At 38.2% G+C, this 17,604-nt stretch overlaps 1 protein-coding gene across 1 annotated transcript in view; it reads left to right on the top strand.

The window, feature by feature from the left end:
• The window catches only part of LOC140716735 (uncharacterized), a 37,879-nt gene that overhangs the window by 6,779 nt on the left and 13,496 nt on the right, over nucleotides 1-17,604 (top strand). The window contains exons 2-3 of the mRNA XM_073029542.1: nucleotides 10,679-11,372; nucleotides 11,673-12,244. Coding sequence (XP_072885643.1) covers nucleotides 10,679-11,372; nucleotides 11,673-12,244 — 1,266 coding nt within the window. The remainder of the gene's footprint in view (nucleotides 1-10,678; nucleotides 11,373-11,672; nucleotides 12,245-17,604) is intronic.

The raw sequence follows: 17,604 nt of genomic DNA on the forward strand, positions 1-17,604 counted from the left end.
ACACACCAACAAGGGGTGGATAACCCAAGAAATTCTACATCTGATGGAACAAAGAAGGTTAGTGAAGAATAATGAAGTGCAATTCAGAGAGCTAAACAGACAAGTGTGCAATATTGCAAAGGAAGAATGGCTAAATCAAAAATGCAATGAAGTCACTCTCAGTTGAAGTCGCAGCTGAAATTTGTAGTTCTGATTGCTCTCGTTTGCGCATGCTCGTTCTTTTACGCTTGCGCAGTTCTCGTTGATCCTTTCCTTTAGAAATGGCCGATGATGCCGCAGTTTCCTGTTCTGTTTCGCCAGTGATGTGTTGTACCTGAGTCCGCGGTTCTTCGGTAGAAGTAGGCCTTGATTCTTTTCGAACTTGAGCTGTCTTCGCGGCAGTAACTTGCTTCGTCCTCTGTTTATGAGGCATAGCTTAAAACAATCCGGAGTAGTTTATAAGTAACCTTATGAAGGTATAGACTAATTTTTCTTCATTTAAACATTAATTTATTGATTTTTTTACGGGAGGGCTGGGTTCCAGCGTCTCGATCCTACGTCATCACGTGACGTCCCCTGATCAGACGAAGATGGAGATGAAAATTCCTCTGAAAATATAAAAAAGACTTTGAGGCAAATAATGCATAAATTAAATGCATTAAAAGTAATTAAAAGTAACCAAAAAGTAATTAAAGAAAAAATAATAAATATGGAGGCTATGTTTGATAAAATGACAAAGAAACAAGAAAAAATGGAAAAGAAAATTACAGATTTGGAAATTAAAATGGAAGACATGGATGGAAGAATGAAGGAAATGGAAGTTGATAATAATGCCTGGACATCAGAAAGAAAACAACTCGTGGAAAAAATTGATAAGCTTGAAAATGTTAGTAGACGTAACAATATTAAAATTGTTGGACTTAAAGAAGGTACCGAAGGAGAAGACCCAATAATTTTTTTCAAAAATGGATCCCTAAAAAATTGGAAATGGGAGAAGAAACTTCAATTGAGATTGAAAGGGTGCACAGAGCCTTAAGGCCAAGATCTCAAGATGATCAAAATCCGTGATCAATTTTGATAAGATGTTTAAGATACCAGGATAAAGAAAAGATTCTGAGGGCGGCTGTCCAAGGTGCCAAAAGAAGAAAGGGTCCATTGATGATAGCAGAGAAACCAGTTCTTTTTTATCCTGATATAAGTTATAACCTTTTGAAGAGAAAGAAAGAATTTAATTCAGCCAAAGAAGTCTTATGGGAAAAAGGTTACAAATTTTTAATGCGCCACCCAGCAACACTGATAAATTTTTTGGAAGAGAAAAAAAGATTTTTTCCCGATTATCGAGATGCGGAGGTGTTCGCACAAAAACTTCCATCTATTCGCTAATTAAACGTAGAGATTTATAAACGTAATGGTTAAAGACGAAGACAGAGATAGCAAATGGAACTGATGGACATTTAAGGATGATACAAGGGCGAAAAGTAAAATTTTAGAAATGTTAATTGAGAATAATATGTTTTTTCTTTTCTTATATATATACTTTTTACGTTGCGGGGAGGCTGGGGAGCTTTGAATCGGTTACTACAGGATTCACGTGTGTAATCATGGCGATTGCCATGACCCGTACAACAGAGGTGGGTAATGTGTTTTTTTTCTTTCACAACATTAGTAGGGGGGTATTTTGTTTTTTTCCTTATACTCTATTTCTCTTCTATCTTTCTGCCTGGATGATTGGTGAGGACACACATAGCAACATGGAGACTTCTAAAAAGATTTCCCAGGATACCACGAAAGTTGAAAGATTAGGTATTATTATAGATTGGAGTAACATAATTAAAAACAATGACTAATATATTGAATTTTTTAAGTTTTAATGTTAATGGGCTTAATGGACCAGTAAAAAGAAAAAGAATTTTAACATATATTAAAAAAATGAAAATAGATATAGCTTTCCTACAAGAAACTCATTTAACGGACATAGAACATCAGAAATTAAAAAGAGACTGGGTTGGAAACGTTATTGCAGCTTCATTTAACTCAAAGGCGAGAGGAGTTGCAATTTTGGTTAATAAAAATTTACCAATTAAAATACAAAATGTATTAATTGATTCGGCAGGAAGATATTTAATTATACATTGTCAAATTTTTTCAGAACTATGTACTCTTATGAATATTTATGCACCAAATGAAAATGATGTAAAATTTGTACAGGAGGTCTTTTTGAATTTGGCTAACGCACATGATAAAATATTAATAGGTGGAGATTTTAATTTTTGTCTAGATCCAGTTTTAGATAGATCAATAAAGGCTATTACAAAATCAAAAGTAGCAAAATTAACTCTATCATTGATGAAAGCCTTAAATTTGATTGATATATGGAGAAGAATCAATCCAAAAGAAAGAGATTATTCATTTTATTCAAATAGACATTAAACATACTCAAGGATAGATTTTTTCCTATTATCAACGAATATTCAAGATAGAGTGAAAAATGTGGAATATAAAGCAAGAATATTGTCTGATCACTCTCCTTTAATAATGACAATGATAATGATAGATAAAGAGGAATCAATTTATAGATGGAGATTTAACTCAATTCTACTAAAACGTCAAGATTTTTGTGATTTTATGAAAAAGCAGATTCAGTTCTTTTTAGATACAAATTTACATTCAGTTGATGATAAATTTATATTGTGGGAAGCAATGAAGGCATATTTGAGAGGTCAGATAATAAGTTATACTTCTAAAATTAAGAAGGAATATATGATAGAAATAGATCAATTGGAAAAAGAGATTATAAAATTAGAAAAAGAATCTCAAAGAAATATGACAGAAGAAAAACAAAGACAACTTATTAATAAGAAGTTAAAATATAATACACTCCAGACATATCGAACAGAAAAAGCAATTATGAGAACTAAACAGAGATATTATGAACTAGGTGAAAGATCACATAAGGTCCTTGCATGCCAGTTAAAAACAGATCAGATTTCTAAAACAATAAATGCAATCCGAACAAAAGTGAATAAAGTTACTTATAAGCCTCTAGAAATTAATGAGGCTTTTAAGAATTTTTATTCTGAGTTGTACAAATCAGAATCAAAAAATGATGATGTTAAGATAGAAAGATATTTAGCACAAATAACTCTTCCAAAATTACATATGGAAGAACAGAAGGGATTAGGTATGCCTTTTACAGTGAAGGAGGTTGAAGAAGCTCTGGGATCACTTCAAAGTAATAAATCTCCAGGAGAAGATGGTTTTCTGCCTGCATTTTATAAAATGTTTAAAGATTTATTAATTTCTCCCTTTATGGAGTTAATACATCAAGCAGAAAGAACGCATAGACTTCCAGAATCTTTTTCAACAGATATTTTAATAGTATTGCCAAAAAAAGATAGAGACCTTTTAAAGCCAGCATCATATAGACCTATTTCTTTATTAAATACTGATTATAAAATAATAGCAAAAATCTTATCTAATAGATTATCTAAATGCTTATCAAAATTAGTGCATATGGATCAAACAGGATTTATCAAAAATAGACAATCGGCAGATAATGTAACCCGGATAATTAGTATAATCCATTTAGCGCAAAAGAGGGAGGAAACGAGTGTGGCAGTTGCTTTAGATGCAGAAAAAGCATTTGATAGATTGGAATGGGATTTTTTATTTAAGGTATTGGAAAAATATGGATTAGGAACATCATTTATAAAATAGATTAAAACCTTAAATACTAATCCCAAAGCTAAAGTAGTGACAAATGGTCAAATTTCGACACCATTTCAGTTAACAAGATCAACTAGGCAAGGTTGTCCATTATCACCTGCTTTGTTTGTGTTGGCAATAGAGCCATTAGCTGAATTAATAAGAATGAACCCAGATATTAAGGGTTTCAGAGTTAATCAGGAAGAATACAAGATTAATTTATTTGCTGATGATGTTCTACTTTATTTAACAGATCCATTACATTCATTATGTAAATTATCTTATGGATTAGAAGAATATGGGAAAATATCAGGTTATAAAGTAAATTGGGATAAAAGTGAAATTTTACCTCTTACTAATGGAGACTATAGTCAATGTCGATTAATAACCTCAATTTAGATGGCCGGCAAATGGTATAAAATATTTAGGTATAAGAGTTGATAATGATATAAAAAACTTATACAAATTAAATTATTCACCACTTTTGAAAAAAATTCAGGAAGATCTTGATAAATGGATGGCATTACTAATAACATTAGTAGGTAGAGTAAATACTATAAAAATGAATATATTCCCTAGACTACAATATTTATTTCAATCATTACCAATACAATTACCCCAGAAGTTTTTTCAAGAGTTAAACAAATATGTGAGGAAGTTTCTCTGTAAAGGTAAGATATCAAGAATATCGTTGGAAAAATTGACATGAAAATTTGATCTAGGAGGGTTACAACTTCCAAATTTTAAGAATTATTATAAAGCAAATCAACTTAGATTTATTGCATCTTTTTTTGAGAAAGATAAACCGGCATGGATTAGAATAGAACTAGATAAAATAGGAGAAAACGTACCAGAAGATTTTATATATAAATGGGAATACAAATGGATACGGGAAAAGAAAGAATCTCCTATATTAAAACATTTGATTGATTTATGGAATAAGATAAATGTTGATGATGAGACCAAAAAATCTTTATTAGCAAAGAGATCTTTAATTCAAAATAGACTTATTCCTTTTACAATGGACAATCAACTTTTATATGATTGGTTTCAAAAAGGGATAGATACATAGGAGATTGTTTTGAAGGAGGTATATTAGTGTCATTCGATCAATTAAAGAATAAATATAAAGTATCAAACAACACGCTTTTTTGTTACTTTCAACTAAGGGCTTATATAAGAGAAAAACTAGGTCAAACAATGTTATTGCCGAAATCTAATGAAATAGAAATTTTAATTCAAAAAGGAAATATTAAAAAATTTATATCTTGTATGTATAATTTGATTCAAAAACAGGCAATTAAACAAGGAGTCCATAAGTCAGGACAAAAATGGGGAAGTGATTTGAATATTAAAATTGAAGAAACAAATTGGTCAAGACTATGTCTTGATAGTATGACAAATACAATAAATGTTCGGTTAAGATTAGTGCAATATAACTTTCTACATCAATTATATATTACACCACAAAAAATAAATAAATTAAATCCAAGTTTATCTGATCAGTGTTTCCGATGTAACCAAGAAACTGGTACATTTTTACATTCGACATGGTCTTGTTCTAAAATTCAACCTTTTTGAACAAATTTAAGACTTTTACTGGAACAAATTACGGGAATACAACTTCCTCATAATCCAATATTACTTTTACTAGGTGATATTGAAGGGATAAAACCGAAACTCAAACTAAATAAATATCAGAAAGAATTCATAAAAATTGCACTGGCAGTAGCCAAATAGGCTATTGCAGTTACTTATAAATCAGATACATATTTAAGTATAGATTGTTGGAAGAAAGAAATCTATGGTTGTATTCCATTAGAGAAAATTACTTATAATTTAAGAGATAAATATGAAACATTTTTGAAAATTTGGTGCCCTTATTTACAAAAGACAGGACTAAATATATAGGTGCTCTGAAGATGAAACAATTGGTTACTTGGGGAAAGAAATAAATATACATACTAAAGTTATTAAGAACTCCATGGAGCATGTGGAGATCTTCCAACAACCAGGCACTCTTTCTTTTTTTTTCTTTCTTACTTTCTCTTTTTTTTTATATAGGGAAGTTAGGGGGAGGGGTTAAGGGAGGGGGGAAGGGATATATACATTTTTTCCACACTTGTAATTACTTAAAAACGCAATTAAATAAAATTTTAAAAAAATGCAATGAAGCAGAAGGCCATATTAACAACGGCAAAGAAATGGACAGGAAAATTAAGTAAATTAGGGAATTAAGAAAACCTCCTCTACAGAATGCATAAGATCAGCAGACAGATCCAGATGAAGTATGTGGGAGGAGGATTCAGTATATAGAGCAGCTGTCTGAGGATAATAGAGGGGAACCCCCAGATATTAAACACCCTAATTCTGGCCCACCTATTACCAAAGAAGAAAAAAACTAAAGCAATGTAAAGCATGAAACGTGGTAAAGCCACTGGACTTGAGGAAACCTCAGTTTACAAGCCCTAGAAGATCTGGGCATAGATATTCTTTTTGAACTGTTTAATGGCATATATGAGTCTGCTGTATTGCCTGATGATTGCTTGAAATCTGTACTTATAGCTCTGCCAAGAATTCCTGGAATTAATGACTGCGAAAATTATAGAACAATCTGTCTTAAGATTCACCTAATAAAGATTTTGTTGAGAATTGTTCTGAGACGAATTAAAAATAAGTTAAGGCCAGAAACTTCCAAGTAAAACCCTGTCTGAGTCTGTCCCATTTGTCTGTGCTTGACAGATCGCTCTCTAAAGTTTCCTCATTGTGTACCTGTCCCAGTATCTTTTATTTTCCTTCTCAACCTCATTCTCCTGCCTTCTCCCCATAACATTTGACGCCTTTACAGAAAATCTTTGGGATCAACGGCAATACGCATATTCAACAGTTCATCTTTCTGCGACAGGAGAACACACTTCAGAGATCAACAGTCTCTGCATTTTTATTTCATACATTATTATTACACATTGGTGCAGTATTATTGTGTATATTATTATTCCCGGTTTATTTTTAGTAAAGTCTGCACACTGCTAATTGTGTTTCTAAATGTCGCTGCTGTAACGAAAGAATTCCCCACTCGGGATCAATAATGTATTTATTTATTATTATCAACATCATCATGATTATTCTGCAGTCCTTTATCTCTTTCATCAATTTTCCCAACTCTTTACTTCACGCCCGACTAATCTGATGTATCACCTCTCCTCCACCTCACATTCTTTCTCCCTCCCTTCCTTTCCGGTTCTGAAGAAGGGTCTCGGTCTGAAATGCCGACTGTTCTCTCCCCTCCATCGTTGCTTTCTGCCCCCCCGAGTTCCTCCAGCATTTTGTGGGTGTTGTTTTGGATTTCCGCATCTGCAGATTTTTTTTTAATCCTGTTTAAACAAATGCGCATGCGTGTGCGTCACAGCCAATCGCGAATATTGCGCATGCGCTCAGTAGATGAGAGGCTCGGAGGGATCGGACGCAGGTAGGAGCGGGGCCGCGGGGGGGAACTTAATTAACGGCGTCTGCACCGCGATTGAAGGAACATTACTATGAGCTCCGTCCCCACTGGTCCGGCACCTCAGGACAATCCCAGTCCTTTCCGTCTCTCTCAGCCCCACGATTTACCCGAGTGACGGGGAGTTAACGGCTGATTCAGAGCTGGCGGCGCCGCCATTTCTGCGGCGCATGCGCATTGCTGGGTCCTTGAATCGCGGATAGACAGGTTTCTTGTTCTTGGTGTCTGCTGGGTAAGGAGGCAGCCATGGGTGACACTACCAGCATTGTCCCCTTAGAATATGCCCAAATACTGCGACCTCCAGCCATGTCAATCCGAGGATCAGTACCTCGGAACAAAAATATACTGTCCAGTCAGTGGAAGTGTAAATTAGTGCTGTATGGCTAAAAGAAATCCTCCCGTCAACTTTAGTTCTCTGTGTAAATAACGATATGAAACACCTTGTTCTTGATGACAAGTGACTTGTAGCTTGCACATCACAAAGGTGCCCCATTCCAATGAGAATAACTACTGCCCACCCCTTCATAGTCATTGCCATCGATGGGTTCATCACTGTCAATCAGCTGGGGGTGGGAGGGGATCCCAGTAATTAGAAAATGTCCAGGATCCGACATGTAGTAACAAGTTCACTTTGTAGTGTTGTGGAGCATGACCAGCGCTTGAAATAATACCAAAAATCAGGACAGATTGAGCCAAGACACAGGTTGATTGAAGGCAAAAATAGCCTATTCTCATACAGAGGGAATACAGTCAGAGAATTTAGATGTACAGAAAAGCTGGATGAACTCAGCAGGTCGGGCAGCATCCGTCGAAAGAAGCAGTCAACGTTCTTTCAACGGATGCTGCCCGACCTGCTGAGTTCATCCAGCATTTTTGTACGTCTTGATTTGACCACAGCATCTGCAGTGTACTTTGTGTTTACAGTCAGGGAATTTGTTGGTCAGTCAGGATGCCTGATCCGTGACTTGTTAGAAGATGAGGAGTTCATATCTAAACATAGAAACAGAAGTCTGCAATATATTACAGGCCCTTCGGCCCACAATGTCGTGCTGACCATAAAACCTACTCTCAAAACTGTCTAGAGTTTGACTACCACATAGACCTCTATTATTCTAAGCTCCACGTACGTACCTAACAGTGTCTGAAAAGACCCTGATTGTATCCGCCTCTACCACCATCGCTGGCAGTGCATTCCATGCACCCACCACTCTCTGTGCGAAAAAGTTACCTCTGGTATCCCCCTTGTACCTACTTCCAAGCACCTTAAAACTATGCCCCCGCATGTTAGCTAGCTCAGCCCTGGGAAAAAACCTCTGGCTATCCAGACGATCAATGCCTCTCATCATCTTATACAACTCTCTCAGGTCACCTCTCATTTTCCATCACTCCAAAGTTTACTCAACCTATTATTATAAGGCATGCTCTCCAATCCAAGCAACATCCTTGTCAATCTCCTCTGCACCCTATTTAGAGCATTTTTTCCAGTAGTGAGGTGATCAGAATTGAACAGAGTGCTAAAAGTAGGGCCTAACGAAGGCCTTTTATATCTGTAATAGTACCTCACCACTTTTGAACTCAGTCCCATGGCTGATGAAGGCCTTCTTAAAAACATTGTCCAGCTGCGTAGCAGCTCTGCATGAACTATTGACACAGATCCCAAGATCTCGCTGATCCTCCAAACTGCCAAGGGTCCTATCATTAATATTGGACCTACCGAAATGAACCACCAGGTTGAACTCCATCTGCCAATTCTCAGTCCAGTTCTACATCCTATCGATGTAACGCTCTACTGTGACACTACAGTTCCCACTACATTTGTGTCATCGACAAACTTACACACCCACCCTTCTACTTCCTCATCAAGGTCATTTTTAAAAGTCAGAATGAAGAGAGAGGAGGGATCCCAGAACAGATCGCTGCAGAATATCACTGGTCACATCCTCCATGCAGAATACAGACCATCGACAACCACTCTTTGCCTTCTGTGGCCAAGCCAGTTGTGGATCCGCAAAGCAGCTCTCCTTGGATCCTTCCTCGTTACTTTCTCAATGAGCCTCGTATGGGGAAACTTATCAAAAGTCTCACTGAAAACCACGTACACTACATCCAATGTTCTACCTTCATCAATGTTACATCCCCAAAGAGTTCAATCAGGTTGGTAAGGCATGACCTGCCCTTGACAAAGCCATGCTGACTACCCCTAATCTGATGCTCATAAGTCCTCCCGCTTAGGACCTTCTCCAACAAATTGCCCACGACTGATGCAAGACTCACTGGTCTATAATTTCCTGGGTTACCTCTACTCCCTTTCTTGAACAATCCTCGGGTGCTTCTCCCATCCCTATTGATGATAAAAAGATCATCGCCAGATGCTCAGCAATCTCCTCCCTCGCTTCCCACAGTCACCTGCGGTATATCTCAACATGAGATGAACTGGGTAATATTATGATGGAGCCAGAGCTCACATTGAGAGATCTTATAGAAACATGTAAAATGATGAAATGGATAGATAAGATTGCGGCAGGAAAGTTGTTTGCACTAGTAGATGGGACTAGAACTTTAACATTGGGGGCATTTGGGATGGAGATGAAGAACTGTGGTGAATCTGTGGATTTCTCTGCCCAATGAAGCAGTGGAGGCTACCTCAGTAAATGCATTGGAGACAAAGTTGGATAGATTTTTGCAAAGTAGGGAAATTAAGGGTGATGGGGAAAAGGCAGGTTGGTGGAGATGGGCCAGGTGATGTTCTCGTGCTCCAATTTCTTACGTTCTCACCACAGACTAAAATCTCACTTGAAAAAATTGTCCTTCACGCATTGATGTCCTTTCAAATATTTTTACAGGTTTGAAATGGCAGAACACTTGTGCAGTGTCTCTTTGCTGTCTCTTTCTGGATATATAAGGAGTGGCCAAATCTTTTCTTTGCAACAACAATACATCTGTTTTTGATTCTTGGAGATGAATTATCTCATCCCAGCTGGAAATGTGTTTTGTGTCTGAGTTGAAGTTTTCTGCTGTAACTCTGTGAAATCCACTGGAACCGGGGTGCTGAGAACACACCAGCATTTGTTCACTGAAGATCAGTTCTTCAACTGCATTGATTGTGCAAGGGATTCAAACATCTGACTGTCTGAATTGCCAGATGATTGATCGCAGTGAGATATCATTCTCCTTCTCTCAGTGTGGGAAGGGATTCACTCACAGCCTACCCACAGACACACCAGTGAGTTCACAGTGGGGAGAGGCAATTCACCTGCTCTGTGTGAGGGAGGGGAACTACTCAGTCATCCAGCCTGAAGATACATCAGCAAGTTCACACCATAGTGAGATGCTCCACTTGTTCTGACAGTGGGAAGCAATTCATTCCATTGTCGATGCTAAAGATAGATCCAAAAATTCCCTAGTGAGAGGACGGTAACCTGTTTACATGGTGGGAAGGCATTCACACACTCAACCACGCCACAGTGACACCAGTGAGTTCACACCGGGGAGAGGCCAATCACCTGCTCTGAATGTGGGAAAGGATTCACTCAATCATCCCAACTGAATGAACACCAGCGAGTTCACACTGAGAAGATGCCGTTCACCTGCTCAGACTGTGGGAAGAGATTCACTCATTCAACCACACTACAGAGACACCAGCGAGTTCACACTGGGGAGAAGCCATTCACTTGCTCCGAATGTGGGAAGGGATTTACTCAGTCATATCAACTGAAGGTTCATCAGCGAATTCACACCGGGGAGAAACCTTTCAGCTGCTGTGAATGTGGGAAGGGATTCGCTGACTCATCCCACCTTGTGCAGCACTACCGAATTCACACCGGGGAGAAGCCATTCACCTGCTCTGAATGTGGGAAGGGGTTCACTCAGTCATCTCATCTGAAAGTACATCAGCGAATTCACACTGGAGAGAAACCGTTCAGCTGCTCTGAATGTGGGAAGGGATTCGCTGATTCAGACTCCCTTGTGAAGCACAGCCGAATTCACACTGGGGAGAAGCCATTCACGTGCTCTGAATGTGGGAAAAGATTCACTCGGTCATCTCATCTGAAGGTCCATCAGCGTGTTCACACTGGGGAGAAACCTTTCAGCTGCTCTGAATGTGGGAAGGGATTCGCTGACTCATCCCACCTTGTGCAGCACTACCGAATTCACACCGGGGAGAAGCCATTCACATGCTCTGAATGTGGGAAGCGATTCACTCATTCATCCACACTACAAAGACACCAGCGAGTTCACACTGGGGAGAAGCCATATACTTGCTCCGAATGTGGGGAGGGATTTACTCAGTCGTATCAACTGAAGGTGTATCAGCGAATTCACACTGGGGAGAAACCGTTCAGCTGCTCTGAATGTGGGAAAAGATTCACTAAGTCATCTCAACTGAAGGTGTATCAGCAAATTCACACTGGGGATAAACCTTTCAGCTGCTCTGAATGTGGGAAGGGATTCACTCACTCATCGCATCTGAAGGTGCATCAGCGAGTTCACACTGGGGAGAGGCCATTCACTTGCTCTGAATGTGGGAAGGGATTCACTGCATCATACTCCCTTGTGAAGCACTGCCAAATTCACACTGGGGAGAAGCCATTCACGTGCTCTGAATGTGGGAAAAGATTCACTCGGTCATCTCATCTGAAGGTACATCAGCGTGTTCACACTGGGGAGAAACCGTTCAGCTGCTCTGAATGTGGGAAGGGGTTCACTGACTCATCCCACCTTGTGAAGCACAGCCGAATTCACACTGGGGAGAAGCCATTCACGTGCTCTGAATGTGGGAAGGGGTTCACTCAGTCATCTCATCTGAAAGTACATCAGCGAATTCACACTGGGGAGAAACCGTTCAGCTGCTCTGAATGTGGGAAGGGATTCGCTGATTCAGACTCCCTTGTGAAGCACAGCCGAATTCACACTGGGGAGAAGCCATTCACATGCTCTGAATGTGGGAAAGGATTCACTGACTCATCTCACCTCGTGAAGCACTGCCGAATTCACACTGGGGAGAAGCCATTCACCTGCTCTGAATGTGGGAAGGGATTCACTGAGTCATCCAACCTGGTGAGGCACTGCCGAATTCACACTGGGGAGAAACCGTTCACCTGCTCAGATTGTGGAAAGGGATTCACTCAGTCATCAGGCTTCAAAGTCCATCAGCGAGTTCACACTGGGGGACGCCAGTCACCTGTTCTGATTGTGGGAATGAATTCGCTCAGACATTTCAACTGACTGAACATCAACTGCTCAGACGGGAAGGAATTCACTCAGACATTACTGAGCGAACATCAGCGAGTTCACACTGTATAGAAGCTGTTCATCTGCTCTGACTGTGGGAATTAATGCATACATTCATCTCGGCTAACAAAAGACCAGACTGTTTTCAGCAGTGAGAGGACGTTGACCTGCTCAGACTGTGGGAAGGCATTCACACACTGATCCACACTGCAGAGACAGTGGTGGGTTCAACTGTGGGGAGGGTGGTCACCTACTCAGACTGTGGGAAGGCATTCACACACTGATCCACACTGCAGAGACAGTGGTGGGTTCACACTGTGGTGAGGGTGGTCACCTGCTCAGACTGTGGGATGGCATTCACACACTGATCCACACTGCAGAGACAGTGGTGGGTTCACATTGTGGGGAGGGTGGTCACCTGCTCAGACTGTGGGATGGGTTTCGATCAGTCATTCATCCTTGTGTCCCCCAACCAAGCTTTGACCCAACGTGAATCGGAGAGATCAGATGCTTGAGAGGACGTAATTCACTCAGGTTCACCGACCGAGTATTAAAGGCAGTGGTTCAGGGCAGGTTATTTTTGAGCTTTCAGCAGTGGCCAATCTATATTTAGGGTTGATTATCAAGAACAAGTCAGGCAGGAGCAAGTGGAGCGGTCACTGTTGGAGTGGACAGAGTTGGAGCGGAGACATTGAGGCTTTAATTCTTTGAGGTTTCAGTGGGGAGAGCAGTCAGTCAGAGAAGGCAAAGTCATGCCAAAGGTAGAATTTTTTTTTGCCCCCTTTTCATTTGTTCAGTTGGAACAGTGGAGATGCCAGGTGGGATAGTGGAAAGCTCCTTTGCGGGATGTGGGAAGGCAGGGGACCCTCCTGTGTCCCTGATAACTACACCTGTGAGAAGGGCTTCCAGCTTCAGCTCCGAACAATCCACATTATGGAGTTGCAGCTGGAACTGGATGAACTCCAGATCATTCGGGAGGCTGAAGGGGTGATAGGTAGGACATTTGAGAGGTCGTTGCACCCAAGGGGCACGGCACAGGAAACTGGGTGACTGTCAGGAAACAGCGAGAGCAGTTTACCCCTGTGTCCATCCCCCTGAACAACACAGATATCACTTTAGATATTGTCAGGGATGGTGGGGATGACCAAGTAAAGGAAGGTCACAGCAGAAGGGTCTCTGGCACTTAGTCTGGCTCTGAGACTGAGGAGGGAAGTGTGGAGAAGAGACGAGCTGTGGTCAGAGGTTATTCATTCCTTCAGGGAACTGATTGGACGTCCTGTGGGTGAGAATGAGATTCCAGGATGGCATGTGGTCTCAAGATGACACTTATGGAATGAAACGGTTTTAGGCTTCGCTCCAATCCTTTTACTTTTTTTTTACCTACAAACGCCCCCCTAAATGATCTTTTTATACCTATTCTAAAGGGGTTCAGACGTATGAAATCTTTTTCAATTGTTTGAATCATTTTCAACTCGTTGAAATGTCTAAAGCAAAGGAATCGAAACAGACGAAAGAACCGTTAACTTTAGAAGCAATTGCGAAGCTTACGGACGACAGACTTGAAAAACTGGAGAATAAATTAACCTCAAAGCTTTCTATGTTGGATGAAATTTTAAATTGACGCAAAACTTCAATCACTTACACTAGATTCACAAAAACAACAAGCAAGTATTTTAGTTCTTGAAGATGCCGCTCGCCAGAGAGATCGCATAATTGAAACTCTGCAACAACAGCAAGCTTCGACTTTTCAACTGCTGGATCGTTATAAATCTAAAATCACTGATATTGAAAACCGCTCTCGAAGACAAAATCTCCGGATAATTGGGATTCCGGAAAAATTTGAGAACGGCAATCTCACTGTATTTTTCTCCAAATTTTTAATGGATGTCTTTGGCTCAGAAGTACTGGATACTCCTCCAATAATTGACCGTGCACATCGCATTTCTCATTTTCATTCAGATTCAAGTTTGAAACCACGACCTAATACCAAAGAGCGTTTGATTCGGGCTGCCCGGAAAAAGGGTATCATCAGCTTTCAAGATTTTAAATTCCGTATTCTGGAAGACTATAGTCCCGAAGTTTTAAGGGTTTTATATCGGTTATGTCGGAAATTCATCAAGAAGGCTACAAGCAAGCACTGTTATTTCCAGCATATTTGAGAGTTGCTCTCAATGATGGAACTTATCGGCTGTTCAAATCTCCAGTGGATTCCTTGAAGAATAACACTTTATTGTTTCTACGAGTTGACTAATGTAAAAATAAGTTTATAGATTTGGATCTTTTATAAAATGATGATTTTTTTTACGTGATTGCTTACACGTATTTCTTACACACAGTAAAAGTCCATTTTTGGTTTATTCTGAGTTCTTTTATAATATTATTCTGTTGTGAAAGTAATTCATTGGGTTTTCTTTTAAGTTCATATACACTTTTTTATATTTTTAACATTTAAATATTAAGATTTTTTAAAAAAATAAAATGTTGTTTCTTCTTCCCGAAAGACCTTAGTGCTTGGATATGTCATATCTGTTTTGATGTGTCTGAATAAGTTTAAGGACTTTCTTTTAAAACACTAATACAATATTATCCATTATGGGTTTTAAATTATTGTTTTAAATCCTTTTGTTTTATATATATGTAATACTAATTGCATACTTTAATCTTTCTAACCCTTTCTTATAATATGGGTGGTTTGTATCTTTTATTTAACTTTTTTTGTTTGAGTTGCCGTCTTGAGACATGGGGTAAATTTAGTATTAGATTGCTTGCTTGCCTCTTTTTGGTTTTGAGGGTGGAGGGAGGGGGATTTCTTTTTGCTTGCTTCACACTTAGTTTTACTTCCTGGCCTGATTCGAAACGACAAAAATGGTTGCAGTGTCGTGACTTCCGGTTCCTCCTTGAACTTACTTCCCTCTTCCGGATTCATGAGTTCATCTTTTTTTTAACCTTATGTGTTAATTGTAATAAATATTGGCAATATGGATAAGATTATTAATTTTGTTTCTTGGAATACTAATGGTTTAAATCATCCGATCAAACGGAAAAAAATATTCAAAGTATTCCACAGAATGAATGCTAATATTATCTTTGTACAAGAGACTCATGTGAGGAAGGTGGATAGTCAATGCTTTTTTAGTTTTCAACAGAATCACTCGAATTCCCAAGCCAAAGTAAGAGGCGTTTCCATTTGTATAGATTCTTCAACCTCCTTTATACACTATGAAACCATTTCAGACCCACAAGGTAGATTTTTGCTTATTACTGGTCTACTTTTTAATCAAAAAGTTGTTTTATGCTCCAAACACTGATTGCCCTGAATTTTTTAAGTGTCTATTTACATCCTTTCCTAATTTGAATCAGTATATGCTGATAATGGGTGGGGATTTTAACTGTTGTTTAAACCTTTCGATGGATAGATCTAAGCCCACCCAAGCTCTTCCTAATAAATCGGCCTCTCTTATTAATTCCTTTATGATTGATTCTGGAATTACCAAAATTTGGCATTTTTTACACCCCAATGACAAAGAGTTTTCATACCTTTCTCATGTTTATCATAATTATTCAAGAATTGATTACTTTTTTATTGATCACCGTTTACTTACAGATGTTATTGTAAGTACTGACCATGCACTTTTGAAGCTATCTATTAAGACATTGGACTCATCTACTAATGCTAAATCTTGGAGGTTCAACTCTATTTTATTGCAGGACTTAGACTTTCTTAATTTTATTAAACAACAAATCGATTTGTTTTTCTCAACAGCAGAGATCTCTAGTGGAATTTTATGGGACACTTTTAAAGCACTTATTCATGGACAGATTATTTCATACTCTGCTGGAGTTAGGAAACGAACTAATTCTAAAATATTAACATTGGTTGCTAAAATCAAAGCAATTGATAAGATTTATTCAGTGACCCCCCCCAGCAAAGAACTTTATAAAGAAAGAGTTGAACTTCAAATGGAGCATCGTTTGTTATTATCCTCTTCGATTGAAAATCAGTTAATTAAATCTAGAACCCAGTTTTATGTACATGGAGATAAGTCTGGCAAATTATTGGCTAATCAATTGAAAACTGCTTCGGTTAAACGACAAATTACTAGGATTCGTAAACGAGATGGCACTCTGACGATAAATAAAGAGATAAATAAAGCATTTCAAGATTTTTATAATTCTTTATATCAATCAGAATTTGTTGAGGATTCTTCTATAATAGATGAATTTTTAAGAAAATTGAATATCCCAAAATTAACAACAGAGGATAGTGTATTCCTAGATGCACCTATTATGGAAACTGAAATAAAAAAGGCTACTTTTTCAGTGAATTCTGGTGAAGCTCCTGGTCCGGATGCTTATACTGTAGAATTTTTTAAATCCTTTTCCTCTATACTTTCTCCTTGGCTTTGTAAAATTTTTAAAGATGCGTTAACTATAGGTATATTGCCACAATCTTTTTATGAAGCCTCTATTTCTTTAATTCTTAAAAAAGATAAAGATCCCACTGAAAGTGCATCTTATCGGCCTATATCCTTGCTGAATACGGATTTTAAGATTTTTAGTAAAATTTTGGCCACTAGACTAGAAAATATATTACCTCAAATTATTTCTGAAGATCAGACTGGATTTATTAAAAACCGCTACTCATCTTTCAACATTAGAAAATTAATTATTATTTATACTCCTTCACCCAAAATACCAGTATGTGTCATTTTCTTAGATGCTGAAAAAGCATTTGATAGAGTTGAATGGCCATATTTATTTAATACATTGCAGCATTTTAATTTTAGTTTGAAATTTATATCATGGATTAAATTAATATACTATAAACCCTTGGCTTCAGTCTTTACCAATAATCAAAGATCTTGTTTTTCAGTTATTCCGTGGTACAAGGCAAGGCTGTCCTTTAAGTCCTTTACTATTTGACATTGTTTTGGAACCTTTAGCTATAGCCATTCATGAATCACCTAATATTTTGGGTATTACTCGTGGGGAAGGGACGTATAAGTTATCATTATATGCTGATGATTTGTTACTATACATATCCGACCCTGAGAGATCTATTCCTGCTATTTCGTCCTTGCTTGCTCAGTTTAGTAACTTTTCTGGTTACAAATTGAATTTTAATAAGAGCGAATTATTTCTATTAAATATGCAAGTTCCAATTTATAAACATTTACCATTTAAAG

Source organism: Hemitrygon akajei, chromosome 26 (assembly GCF_048418815.1).
Source record: "Hemitrygon akajei chromosome 26, sHemAka1.3, whole genome shotgun sequence".
Lineage (NCBI taxonomy): Eukaryota > Metazoa > Chordata > Chondrichthyes > Myliobatiformes > Dasyatidae > Hemitrygon > Hemitrygon akajei.